This window comes from Ictalurus punctatus, chromosome 9 (assembly GCF_001660625.3).
Source record: "Ictalurus punctatus breed USDA103 chromosome 9, Coco_2.0, whole genome shotgun sequence".
Lineage (NCBI taxonomy): Eukaryota > Metazoa > Chordata > Actinopteri > Siluriformes > Ictaluridae > Ictalurus > Ictalurus punctatus.
This window is the reverse complement of record NC_030424.2, coordinates 25,428,731-25,445,000: the sequence shown is the minus strand read 5'-3', so window position 1 is coordinate 25,445,000 and position 16,270 is coordinate 25,428,731. Positions and strand designations below refer to the sequence as shown.

At 39.4% G+C, this 16,270-nt stretch overlaps 1 protein-coding gene across 1 annotated transcript; it reads right to left on the bottom strand.

The window, feature by feature from the left end:
- Window positions 1-9,111: 9,111 nt before the first annotated feature.
- On the bottom strand, window positions 9,112-11,178 carry id3 (inhibitor of DNA binding 3). Its single transcript, XM_017476947.3, has 3 exons — window positions 10,760-11,178; window positions 10,530-10,615; window positions 9,112-9,854 (listed from the first exon to the last, which is right to left on the bottom strand). The coding sequence occupies exons 1-2, from the start codon at window positions 11,054-11,056 to the stop codon at window positions 10,559-10,561; spliced, it is 354 nt and encodes a 117-aa protein (XP_017332436.1). The 5' UTR covers window positions 11,057-11,178; the 3' UTR covers window positions 9,112-9,854; window positions 10,530-10,558.
- Between the last annotated feature and the right edge of the window lie 5,092 nt (window positions 11,179-16,270).

Here is a 16,270-nt window from a genome sequence, read left to right as displayed (position 1 = left end):
TCACTGACAACAGCGTCGTGGGGAACCTGGAGCCTGTTCTAGGGAGCATCAGGCACAAGGCGAGTACACCGTGGATGGGGGTGCCAATCCATCGCAGGGCACAATTACATACACGTGCTACGGACACTTTGGACATGCCAATCAGCCTACCATGCGTGTCTTTGGACTGGAGGAGGAAACCGGAGTACCCGGAGGAACCCCCGCAGCACGGGGAGAACATGTAAACTCCGCACACACAGAATTGAACCCCCAACCCTGGAGGTGTGAGGCGTACGTGCCAACCACTAAGCCACCGTGCACCCTAAAATTAATAAATATATTTAATAAATAATAGTACTATTTAATAATAATAATAATAATAATAATAATAACATGCAAATAATCTGCAGGAACCATAGGAGTGGTCACACAAAAACATTTCTTACATTACCACAACTTAGTCATTGGCTGTATTTGGTCAAATCAGTCGCACAAAATTGGCCAAAGGTGAGCGCTACATTATGTGTTGTAAGACCACCGAACTCAACTCGTGACCAAAGAATTCTTTCTTGATGTGTGACTGTTGTCTGCAACAGCAAAAACAGCCTGAAAATCATACAGCATAAAGTCAACTTTAGGATTCCAGGTAGTGTTGAGTAAAGAAATCTTTGAAATTTAGAAATTTTGTTTCTACTGCATTATACAAAAATATAAAGGCATCTGATTTATCTGTCTTAAAATATAATGCCTTTTAAATATGATCAGAATTACTGCATATGTGGCCATGGGCTGCTTTATAGCTGCTGGAGGAAACCAGAGTGCCCTGAGGAAACCCCCGCAGCACTATACACACACAGGGCTACAGTGGGAATTGAACTGAAGTGAGGCGAATGTGCTAACCACTAAACCACCTTGCACCCTTTAATAGACTTATTCAAATCTAAGGAAAATCCAGTGTCTCTGTTTTGCTGGTTTGGCGTCACTTAGCATAGGTTTCCAGCTGTAGTTCGGGAGAATCCTCTGTCCTGCACATTTTTTGTAATTCCACTGCTTTAACACACCTGATTCAATTAATCTGCAAATTAAAAACCGTTCCTGGGTTGAAGTGGATGTGTTAGACACTAACATTTGCAGGACAGTAGATTCTCCCAAACTTGGTTCGAGAACCTGTGTTGTTCTGGCAGCTCATGGTGGCCTAACACTTTGCTGAGACAGTATGTTCGTTTTTCCATTTGTCTTTATTTACTAAATGATAAATGGTCTGCACTTATATAGTGCTTTTATCCAAAGTGTCTCATTCACCCATTCACACACACACTCACACACCAGTGGTAGCAGAGCTGCCACACAAGGCGCTAACTTGCCATCGGGAGCAACTTGGGGTTCAGTGTCTTGCCCAAGGACACTTCGGTATGTGGAGTCACGTGGGCCAGGAATCGAACCGCTGACCCTACGATTAGTGAACAACCCGCTCTACCACCTGAGCCACAACCTATGTATATCATAAAAGCTATCAGGATGTAGTCGTGATTGTCTCCTGGTGGTTATAACTTTGAACTACTGCAAAGGTTCAATTCAGTATATATAGTGCTCTAGAGTCTCACTCACTTACTCACTCACTTCACACACTTTTAGTAACCACTTTATCTTGGTCAACGTCACAGTTGATTGGCAATACTGGGTGTCAGACTGGAATACAGCCTGAATTAAATGCTAGTCCATCAAAGGATATCCCGTCCACACACACACTCTCACACAGTCATTCCCACCTGGAGGAAACTGGAGAACCTGGAGGAAACCCACATGGACATGGGAGAACATGCACAGAGACGCCACACAGTTGTGATGGTTGGTCTTGAATGTGCCAATATATATAAAAGTTGCATTTGCGTTATATTTAATATTGTATTTGGTCGTGTCAGAAAGCCATGTTAGTCATCCTTCCTGGACTAAGAATATATTTAGCAAACTGAACAGAAATTAGGAGAAGTTGACATGACCTTAGAGTGTAGCACTGCTAAAGTCAAGAGTATGGTTATACTGAATATCAGCATGGTTATGATTGGCCCTAAGCATGAGCCCACAGGACGAGAGGCATGGGTAATCACAGCTGTGCCGATATTCAGAATAACCACACGATTGCGAATGTGATATTGTGTCTATATAAAGTTCTATAAACAAGAAATGAATATAGAGTAAGTGACATTTCAGACACAATATGGCCTAATGTTCTGTTTATTTTTGCCCATCATATTTTTGCTCATACTTCCAGCCATCATATTTAGCACATCGGCTAGCTCTCATTGATTTATACATTCCTGTTAAAATTAGCGTCCCTTCTTCTGTTACATCTTCATCTAAAGAGCTTTCAGGTTTTAAGCCAAAAGTTATTTTCCTGAGAAGTATATTTTGCCATGTCCACTGATGATGTCACTAACACTACTGTAGTAAGAGTTTCCAACTATGAAGTGGAATTTTTTTTGTGGGGAAAACATAGAAAAGCGGAGTGATATAAACAGTGAAACGTCCCAGTGCGGTAATGGGAAATATAGGTATGCTTGGAACTCCGCTCAACCAGTCAAAGTAGTGCTGTATAATCTTCACTAAGAGACTAATACCTCTACTAACTACTCAGCATGGCTCAAGGTCCCTTTCAAGAACATTCAAACTAACCGTTCCTCAGTGGTAGAATGCACTTCCAACCTCAATCCGGACCGCAGAATCTCACCATCTTCAAAAAACAGCTAAAGACCCACCTCTTCCGTGAACATCTAACCAGCCCATAAAAATAAATCAATAAATCAATAAATTTACTCTGGCACTTACACCTCTACTCTGCACACTTTGCTTCTTCTGGAACTCGATTAACGGATCGTGTATGGGAGCACTACTTGTATTGTTCTCTGCTTGATATATCGCTTTGCTTGTATTTTCTCATTTGTAAGTCGCTTTGGATAAAAGCGTCTGCCAAATGAATAAATATAAATGTAATAGCTGCTAAAGGTTTAGACAAGGTTTAGACGTCTTCTTTACCTTGCCAAACTATCATTATTATCATTATTCCTATGTAGTTTGAGTGAATGTTTCATTTTACTAGCACTTATTACAGACCCTGTGTTAGCTGTGGCTCTCTCTGTTCTTCCTACTTCCATCTCATACTTGTCTGTACATATAAATGTCTTTGAATAAAACCGTTAATCACATGAATAACCTGACTTAATCTGTGACTGGATAACCTGCTCACGGATTCTGCTCATGGATTCCTTTAAACCATACAGCTACAGTTAAGGCTGTCTTAATGTAAGGCTTAATCAGATGATACTGTGTATAAGTGCCTTGTTCATGTCCTCTCTACAGGGAGGAGGAGAAGATTCACGCAGAACATTTTCTTATCTCACTTAAACACAAAGAGAGCATCAGGCCTCCCAGTGATAACTCTTGCAGTTCCCACCCTGCCATTTGCCTTAATATGCATAAAACACACCCTACTGCCTCTCTGTCACAACCATACAGGGTATGAAGTAGGGAAACAAAACTTTTCACACATTTTTTTTTTTTAACATAGAAAACAAATAAGGAAGACACCTTTCTTGGTATCTTGTTTTGAATGCATACAGTATTAAACTATGAATTTCCATGAAAAAATAAAATGTGTATTACTTAAATCCTCTTAAATGAAAAATATAACTGATTTCATGTCCTGCAGCTTCAGCGGCGGTTTGCACAGCTGATGCAGGACTTCCTGTTTCTATGGAAACTTGATGTGCTTTTCTGCAAATTTATTTGAACAGTGCCTATATTTATCACAAAAGTACACAGCAGTTATCCTCTTTATTATTATAATACCAATTCGTAGTGAAGGTGGATGCAAGTGCAGACAATTTATTGTGTAAAGTACAGAAAAACAAATCAAACCATGAAGATGAACTACGGGTACGAGGCAAGAAACATACAGACCGTGGTACGCACGTGCACAGGATAACAAACGACAGCAACAACAACAGATGCTTGACAGTGAAACACAGAAAAACTAGAACTTAAATAGTGGTGCTAACAAGGCATAATGAGACACAGGTGAACGTGATTAGGGATCATGTAACCAGATCATGTGACATACAGGGGCTGATGGGTGTTGTAGCTCTGCACCATTCAGCGTTACTATGACATCAATAAGACTTCAATATCCACAGTGAATATCAACTGAATTTATCTCCAAAAACTCACCTTCAGAAACACATCACTAAAGGAATATTTCCATGTTTTCCCACTTATTGAAATGTAGAGTATGATGTTTCCATCTGTATGTCCATAACTGACCAGTTCATTTGTTACGTAATGGAGCTTTAAAGGTTCAATTTGTAATGTTTCTCATTTTCTCTCCAATTTAGTCATCAGTTTCCACCCACTAGCTCTGCCCTAGCATGTGACAGCTACCAACCACGGAGGGTGAAGGCTAACACATGATTCCTCTGAGACATATGAAGCCAGCCGACCTCATTTTTTCAAACTGCTGCTCATGTTCCATCACAGAGCAGCGTAATACACGCAGAGGAAAGTGCTATCTACCCTCTTCCGCATTCATGAGCTCACAGAAGCCCACGACTGGAAAGTGACGCTGTGATTGACAGTGTAAATCACCTCCCCCAAACAGACAGAATGGCTAATTTTGGTCCCTAGACTGGCTGTGGCATCATCTGGATTTGGGAGTGTAATTTTTGTGATGGCCACTCCAATACATTCACTTTGTTGTCTTTACGCTATTGCATTACGGTTTTGGAGGTATGCTTAGGATCATTGTCCTGCTGAAAAACCCAGTTGCAACCAAGTTTTAACTTTCTGGATGAAAATTGGTGCACCAGTCCCTTTTCCACCAAAACACCCCCGCATCATGATGCTGCCACCCCCATGCTTCACAGTCGGAATGGTGCAAAACTTCAGTTGGGCTTTTAGATGCCAATCTTGGTATTAGGGCTTCTTTCTTGCACAGCAGCTTTCAGGCCATGATGATGTTCGACTCTCTTAATGATGGATGTACACATTCGATACCTGTAGCCTGCAACTGCTTCCTTGGGGTTCAGTTGAACCTTACAGACCAAAGTCCATTCATCCTAGGGAGTTAATTTATGCCTCCTTCCTGAATGATGCAGTGTCTATGTGGTCCCAAGATTATTCTTTTTGTATACAATTGTTTGTACAGATGCTCATGGTACCTTCACCTCCCTAAGGAGTAACCAGACTTGTGGAGGTATTGGCTGAGTTGCTTGGATTTCCCTATGGTATCAAGGGCAAAAAGGACTTGGCTCTAAATACAGTCACAGGTGCAGTCCTAATTTACTCCTGATGATGACAAGTGGCCAAACAGAAGCCTTTCATTAGAAAGGTCATTAAAGTCATTAGAGATGAACTGGTGTCCCATCATGTCACATTCTGAGATTTTCTTCTGAAATTTCTGACATAGCCAGAACTTGTTTATCAGCTGTCTTTGGTCGGTGAGCATTTCATTATCCTTATCATCTCAGATCACTGATTTTAACTCACGACCAAGGAATTCTTTCACTCCAGATACCAAACATATTAGCATGATGTGTACAATTTACATCTCAGTGACTGTAAGACATAGATTTTGACCTTTTGCTACTTCCAGCCATCCTTGTGATTTAAACCCTCGACTGTTGTAAGACAGCACCTCCTTCTGGTGATGATTTGTGAATTTAACATACTCTCCTCACATGATAACAGATTCACCTCAAATTTCCTTCATGCAACTTTCCTATTGCGTTGAATTGACACAAACAACATTTATAGCCAGCAAGTGAATCAATATTCAAACTTGTTCAAGCTAGAGTAAGAGGAATATTAGGAAAATAGATGACCTAACATGGGGTTCCCAAACTTTTCCAACACAAGGCCCCCAAATGGCATTAACATTTGACTGAGGCCCCCCTTTTGCAAGATGTCTTTAAAACACATTAAAAATACAGACTCCTGAATATATATCTTTTTTTTTTAATTAATAATTGCATCTTAAATCTTTATATTACATTAGGAATTGATTGTGTGTGGGTGGTTGTCTGAGAGTGAGAATTTATTTTTCACACCAAATTGTTGAGGCCCCTGGGCACCCCCTAGCAGCCTCCACTTTGAAAACCACTGACCTAACCCATCAATTTTTGAGGACAGCACCTTGTAAAACGATTATGTATATATTTTTAAATAAATAAACAACTTCACTATTTATCTGTTTTTAGTTACATTTAATGTTGTGGAATGTCGGTGAAACAAAGTAGTTCCTGTTATCACTTACATTACAAGAGCTATAAACAGTCACACCCTCACCAGTCTCTCCTTTTCTCTCCCTTGGGTCTTACTTGTCATGTCACAGAGAAACCACAAAGCCCTCCATCCTGAGTAGTTTCCCAGTGTTGGAAAACTTTAAAATGACAGGTTTACCTCTACAAACTACCGTTACAAAGAGCTGACACTAGAGACTCCTTCAAAACATGGCAAATATCACATAAACATTCACCATTTCAACAGTTACACATGATGTTAACCCCGTTTTTTAAAATATCTAGCGTGTCCCTGATACATGTTTAAGTTATTATTATATAAATAATAACATATTAGAATGAGAAAATGAATATAAACTGTAATTTACCATGACGCTGCCACTACTATCAGCTTCACATCAATACTTTCTGACCAGTCGAGTCATTAAATACCTTATATTGTCTCCATGACTCAAAAATCTAAATTTCACACATTTTCTAAACCAGCATCCACTAGCAAATGAGGAAGTCTTTTACATAACCCTATACTAACAGGAGCCTCGTCTACTGTGGCCAGATGTGGAGTAGTAGTAGTGAGTTGAACTTTGGCCTGCTGTATTTCATAGAATCTCTAAAAGCCGAGTCCACTAGAAAATCAGAACAAATATCAAATTGTCCATCTTTCTACAACCTCCTACTAAGGTCTTTTAAATCTGCAGTCATAGACAAAGTCAAAGTGATAGGACCTATGCTTGTTTCACCACTCAGGAGGGACTTCATATGTCAAGATTATACAAATCCAGTCCTTGATTGACAGCTATGTAATGATCTGTATATTGGGGATTATTTACACACACACACACACACACACATATATATATATATATATATATATATATATATATATATATATATATATATATATATATATATATATATATATATATATATATATATATATAACATATTGTAAAAGTTCTGATTAAATCTTTTAATATAAATTGCACATAAACTATGCAAATTTTGTTCCAAGCAGGGCTGTAAAAATAGAGGTTACGTCACAAAAAATAATAAATTGTGCCCACTAGCGCCCTCTACTGAAGGATCACAGTAATTACAGACTTTTGACCATTTAACTGATGACAAGGTATGCTATGACTGAATGCACTATTTCCTTATCGTTTTATTTAATGTAAAAACATCCAATCCATGTGGTAACCAAGATGCTACCGTGGATTTATTATGGTGCTTAAGGGTAACTATTTAGCCTTAAAACTGCTATGGTTGTACAACACATATGAAATAGGTTTATATAGCAACGACACTATCTGTATCTGTTTAAAGCTCCTGAACTGGCTCCTGAGCCCCTATTACTATATACTCAGAAACACTACAAACAACAACAACAACAACAACAACAACAACAACAACAACAAACCCCAGAGGTAGTAGTACCAGAACTGTCAGCATGAGCTGTGAATTCTAGCTCTGACTGTTCCTCAACGTCAGCTCGAGTTTAACTAGAGATATTTAAAATAAATAAATAAACAAATAAAAGCCTGCTCACACAGCAGAGCACCTGCCCTTGATGTTTTCTAATAAATTTGGTTGGTTCTATTTCCTAAAATATAAACAAGCTAGTAGCCTTCAAACTACTGCGACCCTGACCAGACAGTTACTAAGGATGCTGTATATGCATCACACAGTGCTGTAAATGGCCTTTGTTTGTCCCACAAGTTTAATATCTGATAGCATGAAAGTAAAAACCTCTTGATCATGTGACTTTTTTTTTGTAGCGTACCAAAGGACCCCAGTCATGATGTACACCTCTAGTCTCAACTAGATGCCCTGTATGAGAAGAAAAGATCTGTATCTGTGTCAGTTTAGAACATATTATCTGTTCACTCTGAATATTGTATTTAATTTGGTTACATCCTTAATATGGAAGTTATTGGTCTTCTACTCTGGCCATTATTAAATTGACCTTTGTGGCTTTTTTATTTAGTAATTTTCAGGCAGCACCAGAAAAATAAAAACTCTGGGCAGTATAAAAGCTGCAGTATGATGCAGACAGGAACATAAATGCACACGCTGCTGAATCCTTCACTAACCACTAGATGGTGCTAGATTATAACAGCTTATTCGACGACTCCACTAGAATCACTGGAGCCTTCCTGTTGTAACTAACTAATATCTATTTTTAAACGACTGTGCTCTCTGTATTTAAAATCGAAATCATGTTGTAAACATGTTAAAAAATTGTAGTGCAAAGAATTATACTAAAGTATTATATGAAGTATAAAAATATAAAGCAAATATTTAGTTTGAACGTCAATCAGTCAATAGTCTACTATGTGCAGTGTACTATCTGTGGGCTTAAGTGCTCTAGATACGGTTATGAAATGATGTTTTGTATTAAATTTAGTTCCAAGCAACGGAGCCATCTTGAATAAAGTCTATGATGCTGTTCAGAAATGAGTTTCCACTACAAAAGGTGGCAGCGGTGCTCAGCAGTTAGGGCTCTGGACTAGGATGTGAGCTTGAATCCCTGAGTAAGACCTTTAACACTCATTTACTCAGCCCCATTTAGATAAATGAATAATTATAAAAGTAAATGATTACACTCAAGACTTCGTATGAACACTGCTACTCGCGTACGAGTTAGCCCAGCGAGTGATTTTTCACTGAAGAGCTATTTAAAAGCAAGTTAAACGTGTCTCCATAGCCGTGTCAGTCAGCGCAGCAATGCATTATTCTCATTCATTGGTAAAGAACAAGCTACCCAATGACCAGCTGTGTGTCTCAATAGGAGCATGAGCTTCAGCATTGTGTTGGATGGTAATATCAGACATGCACACTAGGGTTCATTTTTGTTCAAGTGATTTATTTCATTATGCCAAAAAAGTTGAATGTATACAAAAACACAACCGATGAGAGTTTATAAAACTCAGCAGATACATATACAGTCTGCAGAAATGTAGAATCCCCACAAACATTTACAATTCACTCTATATTTATAGAGTTCACATAATAATCTGTCTATAATCCATACACACCTGACTCGAACAAAAAAGAAAAAGGAAAAAAAAAAATATATGTACACATACTTAAATGATAAAGATAATTTGATAACCAAATGGATTGGAAATTACTTTAAAACACTGCAGTGTTATCACAGAGAGAGAGAGAGAGAGAGAGAGAGAGAGAGAGAGAGAGAGAGAGAGAGAGACTGACTCAGAGTAACTCAGGAATGTAAAGTGTGTGTCGTCCTAATAGCTTGGAATGTAACCAGTCAGCAATACACAATGCCTGATTGTAGCATCACAAAAAGAGGAATGATTGTACAGTTAAACAAAACCAAAAAAACTTTATAAGAGAGCTTTCCAGCTCAACTTCAGAAATCTTCAGCTTTGGTGTGTTCAAGTGTCCAGTGACCAAAGACTGCATGGTTCGAGTGGGGTGCAGGTTCTTTTCCCACACTCTGAATAGCCGTACTCCTTGTGTGTGTGTGTGTGTGTGTGTGTGTGTGTGTGTGTGTGTGTGTGTGTGTTCAGCCCCTTCACTCCCTCTCTCTTGTCCATGACTGGAGAAGTTTCTGTCCTGCACCTGCAACATAGATGGGAAAGAGAAAAGTGAAGTCAGCGCTCTCCCTTTCTCTCCTCCCCCTCAATCACACACACACACACACACACACACAGCCATTCAAACTGCAGACAGTCTGGCGCCGGCTGGAAAACTTTCATTAACCCAAGCTGATAAGAGCTGGAATCTCTGCTCTGTTGCGAGATCTTTAAAGTAGCACAGAGCAAAGAACTTTCACAGTGATTACATTTGATTTAAATGCTTACTGAACAGATGAGCAGGAAGTGAGCTCATAAAAAAAAAAAAAAATGCTAAAGATAGAGATGTGAACTTTTTGATGACTAGCTTGATGACTAACAGGAAGAATGTGGGATGCTTTAAAGTAAGTCTAAGGAGTTAACATTACTAATTTTTATAAATATTTATAATATATATATGACTCATTTTTTTTCCCAAATAAGTGATAATAAACCCATTAGAATATATGGTGTACTTTCTAAAATGCACATTGAAGCATGTCAATCAGACCCAAAAACTTTCTCGATGAAGAGAGATGTGATGTGAGAAATAGGTGAATAGGTGAACTACTTCCCAAACCCTTTATATTGTCCAAAACCTACTTATTATCCAGCCAAAACATGTAGGGGTGAAATAAAAGTGGGAGTGTGAAAGCATGCAGGTTTAGAAAGTTGAACCTACCCATGGAAAAACTCGAGGCTCGCGCTCTTCTAATGGCACAGAGCTCCATCACTTTCTTTGGACAGACTGTGCTTGATCTCTGAGCTCTGTCAAAAAAAAAGAAAGAACAAAAATTATTCATATTCATAAAAACAACAACAACAAAAAAAAAAAACAAGAACAACCAAGTCTTGTATATCAGGGCCATCACTGCCAGGAGGGAGCATGGAGGATGAAGGATGGAAACTCACCTTGAGTGCCGCTTTCAGCATGTCTGGAGCTCCTGTAGGGCTTTCCAGCGCGATCTGGAGATCGAAAATATAGTCGATGACATGCTGAAGGATCTCGATCTGACTGACGGATTTATTCTGCGGGATGCTCGGGACCAGCTCCTTCAGACGGGAGTAGCAGTCGTTCATGTCGTTCAACGCGCCAACCGGCTCCTCACTGGGACTCCTGCTCCGGCTGATGGACAAACTCTGCTCCGAGATACAACACACAGCCTCGTAGCAACTTCTCACGGAGCGAACAGGACTGATCGCCTTCATTTTTTTTTCTTTTACAACAGGAAAAAAATCCAAGTGCCGCAGATATCCACAGTAGTAGTAGTAGTAGTAGTAGCTCGCGCGCTCTTTCTCTCAACTCGAACCTGACGCACAGCTGTCGCCTGTCCCACTATTTATATAGTGTGTGTGTGTGTGTGCGCGTGGCTCCGCCTCTTCTGCAAAATAAACAAACCCACAGCCAATGATTCTTTCACTCGTGATTGGTCGAATCGAGGCGTCAGTCAGAAGGCCATGTAGTAGGAATGAGGAAAGCCGCCAGAACAGAGCTGTTTTTAATAAACTAATTGCCGAAAATAATCTGGGTGATGGATGCTAGTGGAGATTTGAGGGCAGTGAACCCAAACGGCTCAGTGTCAGTAAGAGCAACGGCATGCAGCTGGAAGAACAAGCACAGCTGGATCTCTTTCTGCTGCTGTTGAGTTTTTGTAGTTAAATGATCACCAAGGCCTGGACAGTTACTCAGCTTGAGGCAGTTTTTTTTTTTATTATTTAAAAAAACTCAAGAACCAACTGAGGGACTGACATGTGCTACAACATGCACTAGAACATACACTACATGTGCTACAACATGTGCTACAACATGTGCTACAACATGTACTGGAACCTACACTACAACATGTGCTACAACATGTACTAGAACGTGCACTACAACATGTAGTACAACATATACTACAACATGTGTTACAACATGTACACATGTACAACATGTAGTGCATGTAGTGCACATGCACTACAACATGTAGTATAACCTGCGCTACAACGTCTGATACAACATGCGCTACACCATGCGCTAGAACATACACTACAACATGTAGTACAACATATACTACAACAAGTGCTACAACATGTACTAGAACGTGCACTACAACATGTAGTACAACATATACTACAACATGTGTTACAACATGTACTAGAACATGCACTACAACATGTAATATAACCTGCGCTACAACGTCTGATACAACATGCGCTACACCATGCGCTAGAACATACACTACAACATGTAGTACAACATATACTACAACATGTGCTACAACATGTACTAGAACGTGCACTACAACATGTAGTACAACATATACTACATGTGCTACAACATGTACTAGAACGTGCACTACAACATGTAGTACAACATATATTACATGTGCTACAACATGTACTAGAACGTGCACTACAACATGTAGTACAACATATACTACATGTGCTACAACATGTACTAGAACGTGCACTACAACATGTAGTACAACATATACTACATGTGCTACAACATGTACTAGAATGTGCACTACAACATGTAGTACAACATATACTACATGTGCTACAACATGTACTAGAACGTGCACTACAACATGTAGTACAACATGTACCAGAACATGCACTACAACATGTAGTACAACCTGCGCTACAACGTCTGATACAACATGCACTACACCATGCGCTAGAACATGCACCACAACATGTAGTACAACATATACTACATGTGCTACAACATGCGCTACACCATGTACTACAACATGCACTACAACATGCATTACAATATGCGCTACAACTTATGCTACAACGTACACTACAAAGTACGCTACTACACTTTATGTGCATGTTTGAGTGTGATGTTTTCTGCATTTATTTATTTTTAATTTTTTTCATGGACGCTTTTTGGGTGTTATGTCAAAAGACATGTAGATACAGTTTGTATGTATGAGAACTGCAACCTACATAATATCATCTATCTGTCTATCTATCTCTCTAGCTATCTATCTACTAAAAATAACAATGTATGCATTAACACATACTCTCTCTCTCTCTCTCTCTCTCTCTCTCTCTCTCTCTCTCTCTCTCTTACACACACACACACACACACACACACACACACACAGGTCCGCGTTATGGTTTAAACACGTAAATCTTTTACTCCCATGGCCAGCAGACACCCTGGCGTCAGGAACGAACTCCCATGACAGACTACACACTCACACTCACACACACACACTCACACACACACACACACACACACACACACACACACACACACAGACAGATAGAAAGAGCTCGTGCTACGAGATAATTGGGTATATGGGTGTTATCAGACCATTTGGGTTGGAGTGAATCTGCACTGTCCTGTGAAAAGTTGCGCAGTGTTTAACACTAATGGAATTCAGCAGACTATCAGATGGCAGAAGGCGGAAATATTTACAAACGGAAAGAAATCACTGCGCGGTCACTGTGCATTCTAAAAGTGTTACTCCTCATCACGAACCCCAAAAATAAACTCGTGAGAGAGTAAAAGAGGAGAGAGCGAGAGAGAGAGAGAGAGAGCGAGAGCGAGAGAGAGAGCGAGAGATCTCCAAGCCATCAACAAGCTGCTCCCTTTCTCTTTTTAACCCATGCATTTTTATTATACTTCGAAGTGTGTGTGTGTGTGTGTGTGTGTGTGTGTGTGTGTGCCCCTCCCGCCCCACCTCTGTTCCCATTTTTCCTTTTTCTCACAATCCTGTTTTTGTGCAGGAATGCGCTGGCGGCCCAGCTGTGTGTCCTAGCCCGCTCCAGCTGTGTTGATCTAACGCGCGACTCCCAGACAGCCTGGCGCCAGCCTCGTGACGTCACCCATTCACGCGCTCCAGCGCTCTCCGCCGGCCAGGAGCTCGAGCAGCGGCTCTCATTGGTCAACCGAGATGCCACTCAAGTGGGCATCCACAAGGTCCCGCCCACATGGCAAATCCTGTGTCTACGTCAGGACTTCTGGAACTTTTATCATAGTCTTTTATTTAGTTTTATCTTTATCTTTTTATTTGTGAAACGAAATTAATCCAACATTCTCAGAAATAAAGGTACCAAAGGGTCACTTTCCTTGTCACTGGGACTAGAAAGGTAGCATAAAGGGTACATCTTTAATCGTTAGTAGGCTATGTATCTTTATACATTTTGAAAGGTAAAAGTACACTACTGTACTTTAAAGCTAATTAAAAGTACACTACAGGCACATTCCAAGGTGAAAGATACAGACAAAAAGATGTATCACCCCAGGATGGTAACACCCCATCAACAATGCAAAGTACAGTTTAGTAGCTTCATTTCTTCCATTCGGCTCCTTAGATATTACAGAAATTAGGTGCAATGTTTATTTACTGAAATAATTCACACTTTCCACACATAGAATAGTTAAAAGATCTGCATGAACAGCAGTTTAATTCATTATGACCTTATTCATTTATTACTAAGCTTCATATTAGCAACTTAAACAGGAAGTGCATTAGTGAAGCTGTCATCATTTTAAACACATTCATTTAATCCATCCATTTATCATCCTGGCCAAGGCTGTGGTGGATCCAGAGCTTGTTCTGAAGAGGTAATACACCCTGGGTGGGACACGACTCCATCTCAGGGACACGATGCACGCATACATTCGTTTAGTGTAGCCAATCCACCTACGTGCACCCACCTACTTGTTTACTAATTTAAGCCTTATATATAGAAAATTGAATAAGAAATGTGTTAGTCATAAGTTAAAACCAATTCAATTCAAGCAAACAACCAATTAGGTTTTGGTTTATAACAACAACAACAACAACAACAACAACAACAAAACCCGATAATAAAGAAGTACTGCTTGTCATCTTGATCTTAATGTAGTTAAATGAATTTTCAGAATACTGCATTAAAAGAATCTACTTTTCCAAAAAATGTTTGTACTGGAGCTCAAGTCTGCTCATCTGTGGTGCTCAATCTCTGCTGCTGCTACCCAATTTAACCCCTGAGTACAAGCAACAGCCTAGGGCCCTAGTGTGCTAAAGCTTGCATATGCAATTAAGATTTAAGAGTAATGCTGTTCAGCATTTTCACAAAGCTATCCCTGTGACTGCGTTAGCCTGCAGCACTCACGATGTTTACGCTGAATAATTAACCTTTTTACCTGACTGGGGTGTGGGCTCACTGACGCAGATACTGTTTTAGCATCCAGTGAGACTGTTTTCTGTAAACTGGCAGATAGCTGATGTTGTGAAAAGACTTAGAAGAGGAAAAATGACTATTATAGTAATGTGTGTTTACTATATTACATGTGCTTTGGGCAGATGTAAATAATTTCTTAATATGAAATTCAAAAGCAACTGTCAAATTTTGTCCATCATGATTGCTTAGTAGATAGGACTATTTGACTTAGCTGTAAGCCATTGATTTAGATAGCTTATTTAACTAGCTGTTAGTGATTCTTCGTTTCACATGTAACATTAACCCTTTATCTGTCATGTCAGGGTGAGATTTGGAAATAAACAGTTATAGGAAGTATGTAATAGTAATAGTCTCAAGACTCTTATTCACAATACATACATACTGAACATCCTTTCAGCCCACTTAGTACTGTTTGACATTACAGTACACAATTGTAGGAGAGCAATGTTTTAGATTAGTGTCACCCAGAAGAGGTGTGTTTTTTTGTCTTTTGTGTTTGGTTCCTTTCAAGGTTTCTTCTTCAAGTTGACTTAGGGAGTTTTCCCCACCATTGTCACCTCTGGCGTGCTCTTTAGGGAAATCCAGATTTTGGTAAAGATGCTCTGTGTCAATGCCTATTGTTAAAAGTGCTATACAAATTAAACTGAATTGAATTAATCTTAACAGGGCCCATTTTCAAGAGCTTAACTATGAGCCAGTTCAGCCCATAAGCATGTCCCATAAAAGCACATACAAACATACTAAACATTCTAGTATCTCAAACTAATATGTTACCATCTTGCAGTGTTTTATATTACTGCACAGTTATACCTACAGAAGCCTGTCCAGAGTATATGCTGCATGCTCTCATGGATCTCACTGTGAAGTACTGTAAAGGCAATAAACATTTTCTTAATAATCATGTATCTTGTAAAGCCTTGTTTCTTTGTATTTTTTCCCCCCACTGATTTTAATAAACGTATTAAAGAAAATTCTTAATCTGATAAATGTAAGGGCTTTGGTTCTTGGAGGAATCGATTGGGGTCATAAAAAACCTTTTCATGAGTGGTTCTACAAAGAACATTTAGGAAGAGTTATTTGCAGTACCAGAAAAGGTTCTTTTAAGATTCTTTGGGGAGCCAAAAGTGGTTCTTCTATGGCACTTTCATTTTTTAAGACTGTGCTGTACTATTTTAACATTTTATGTATAAAACCATGGCCTCCTTACAATGAGTTTTGTTTGAAACAAGGTTCTTCAGTGTGGGACGAGTG

What these genes read in the sequence shown, in the direction of transcription:
- id3 (XM_017476947.3), bottom strand. Translation starts at nt 11,056, where the DNA reads ATGAAGGCGATCAGTCCTGTTCGCTCCGTGAGAAGTTGCTACGAGGCT. An exon ending in TGCTGAAAGCGGCACTCAAG is followed by an intron (nt 10,616 to 10,759) that starts GTGAGTTTCCAT and finishes TTTTTTTGACAG; the next exon opens with AGCTCAGAGATCAAGCACAG.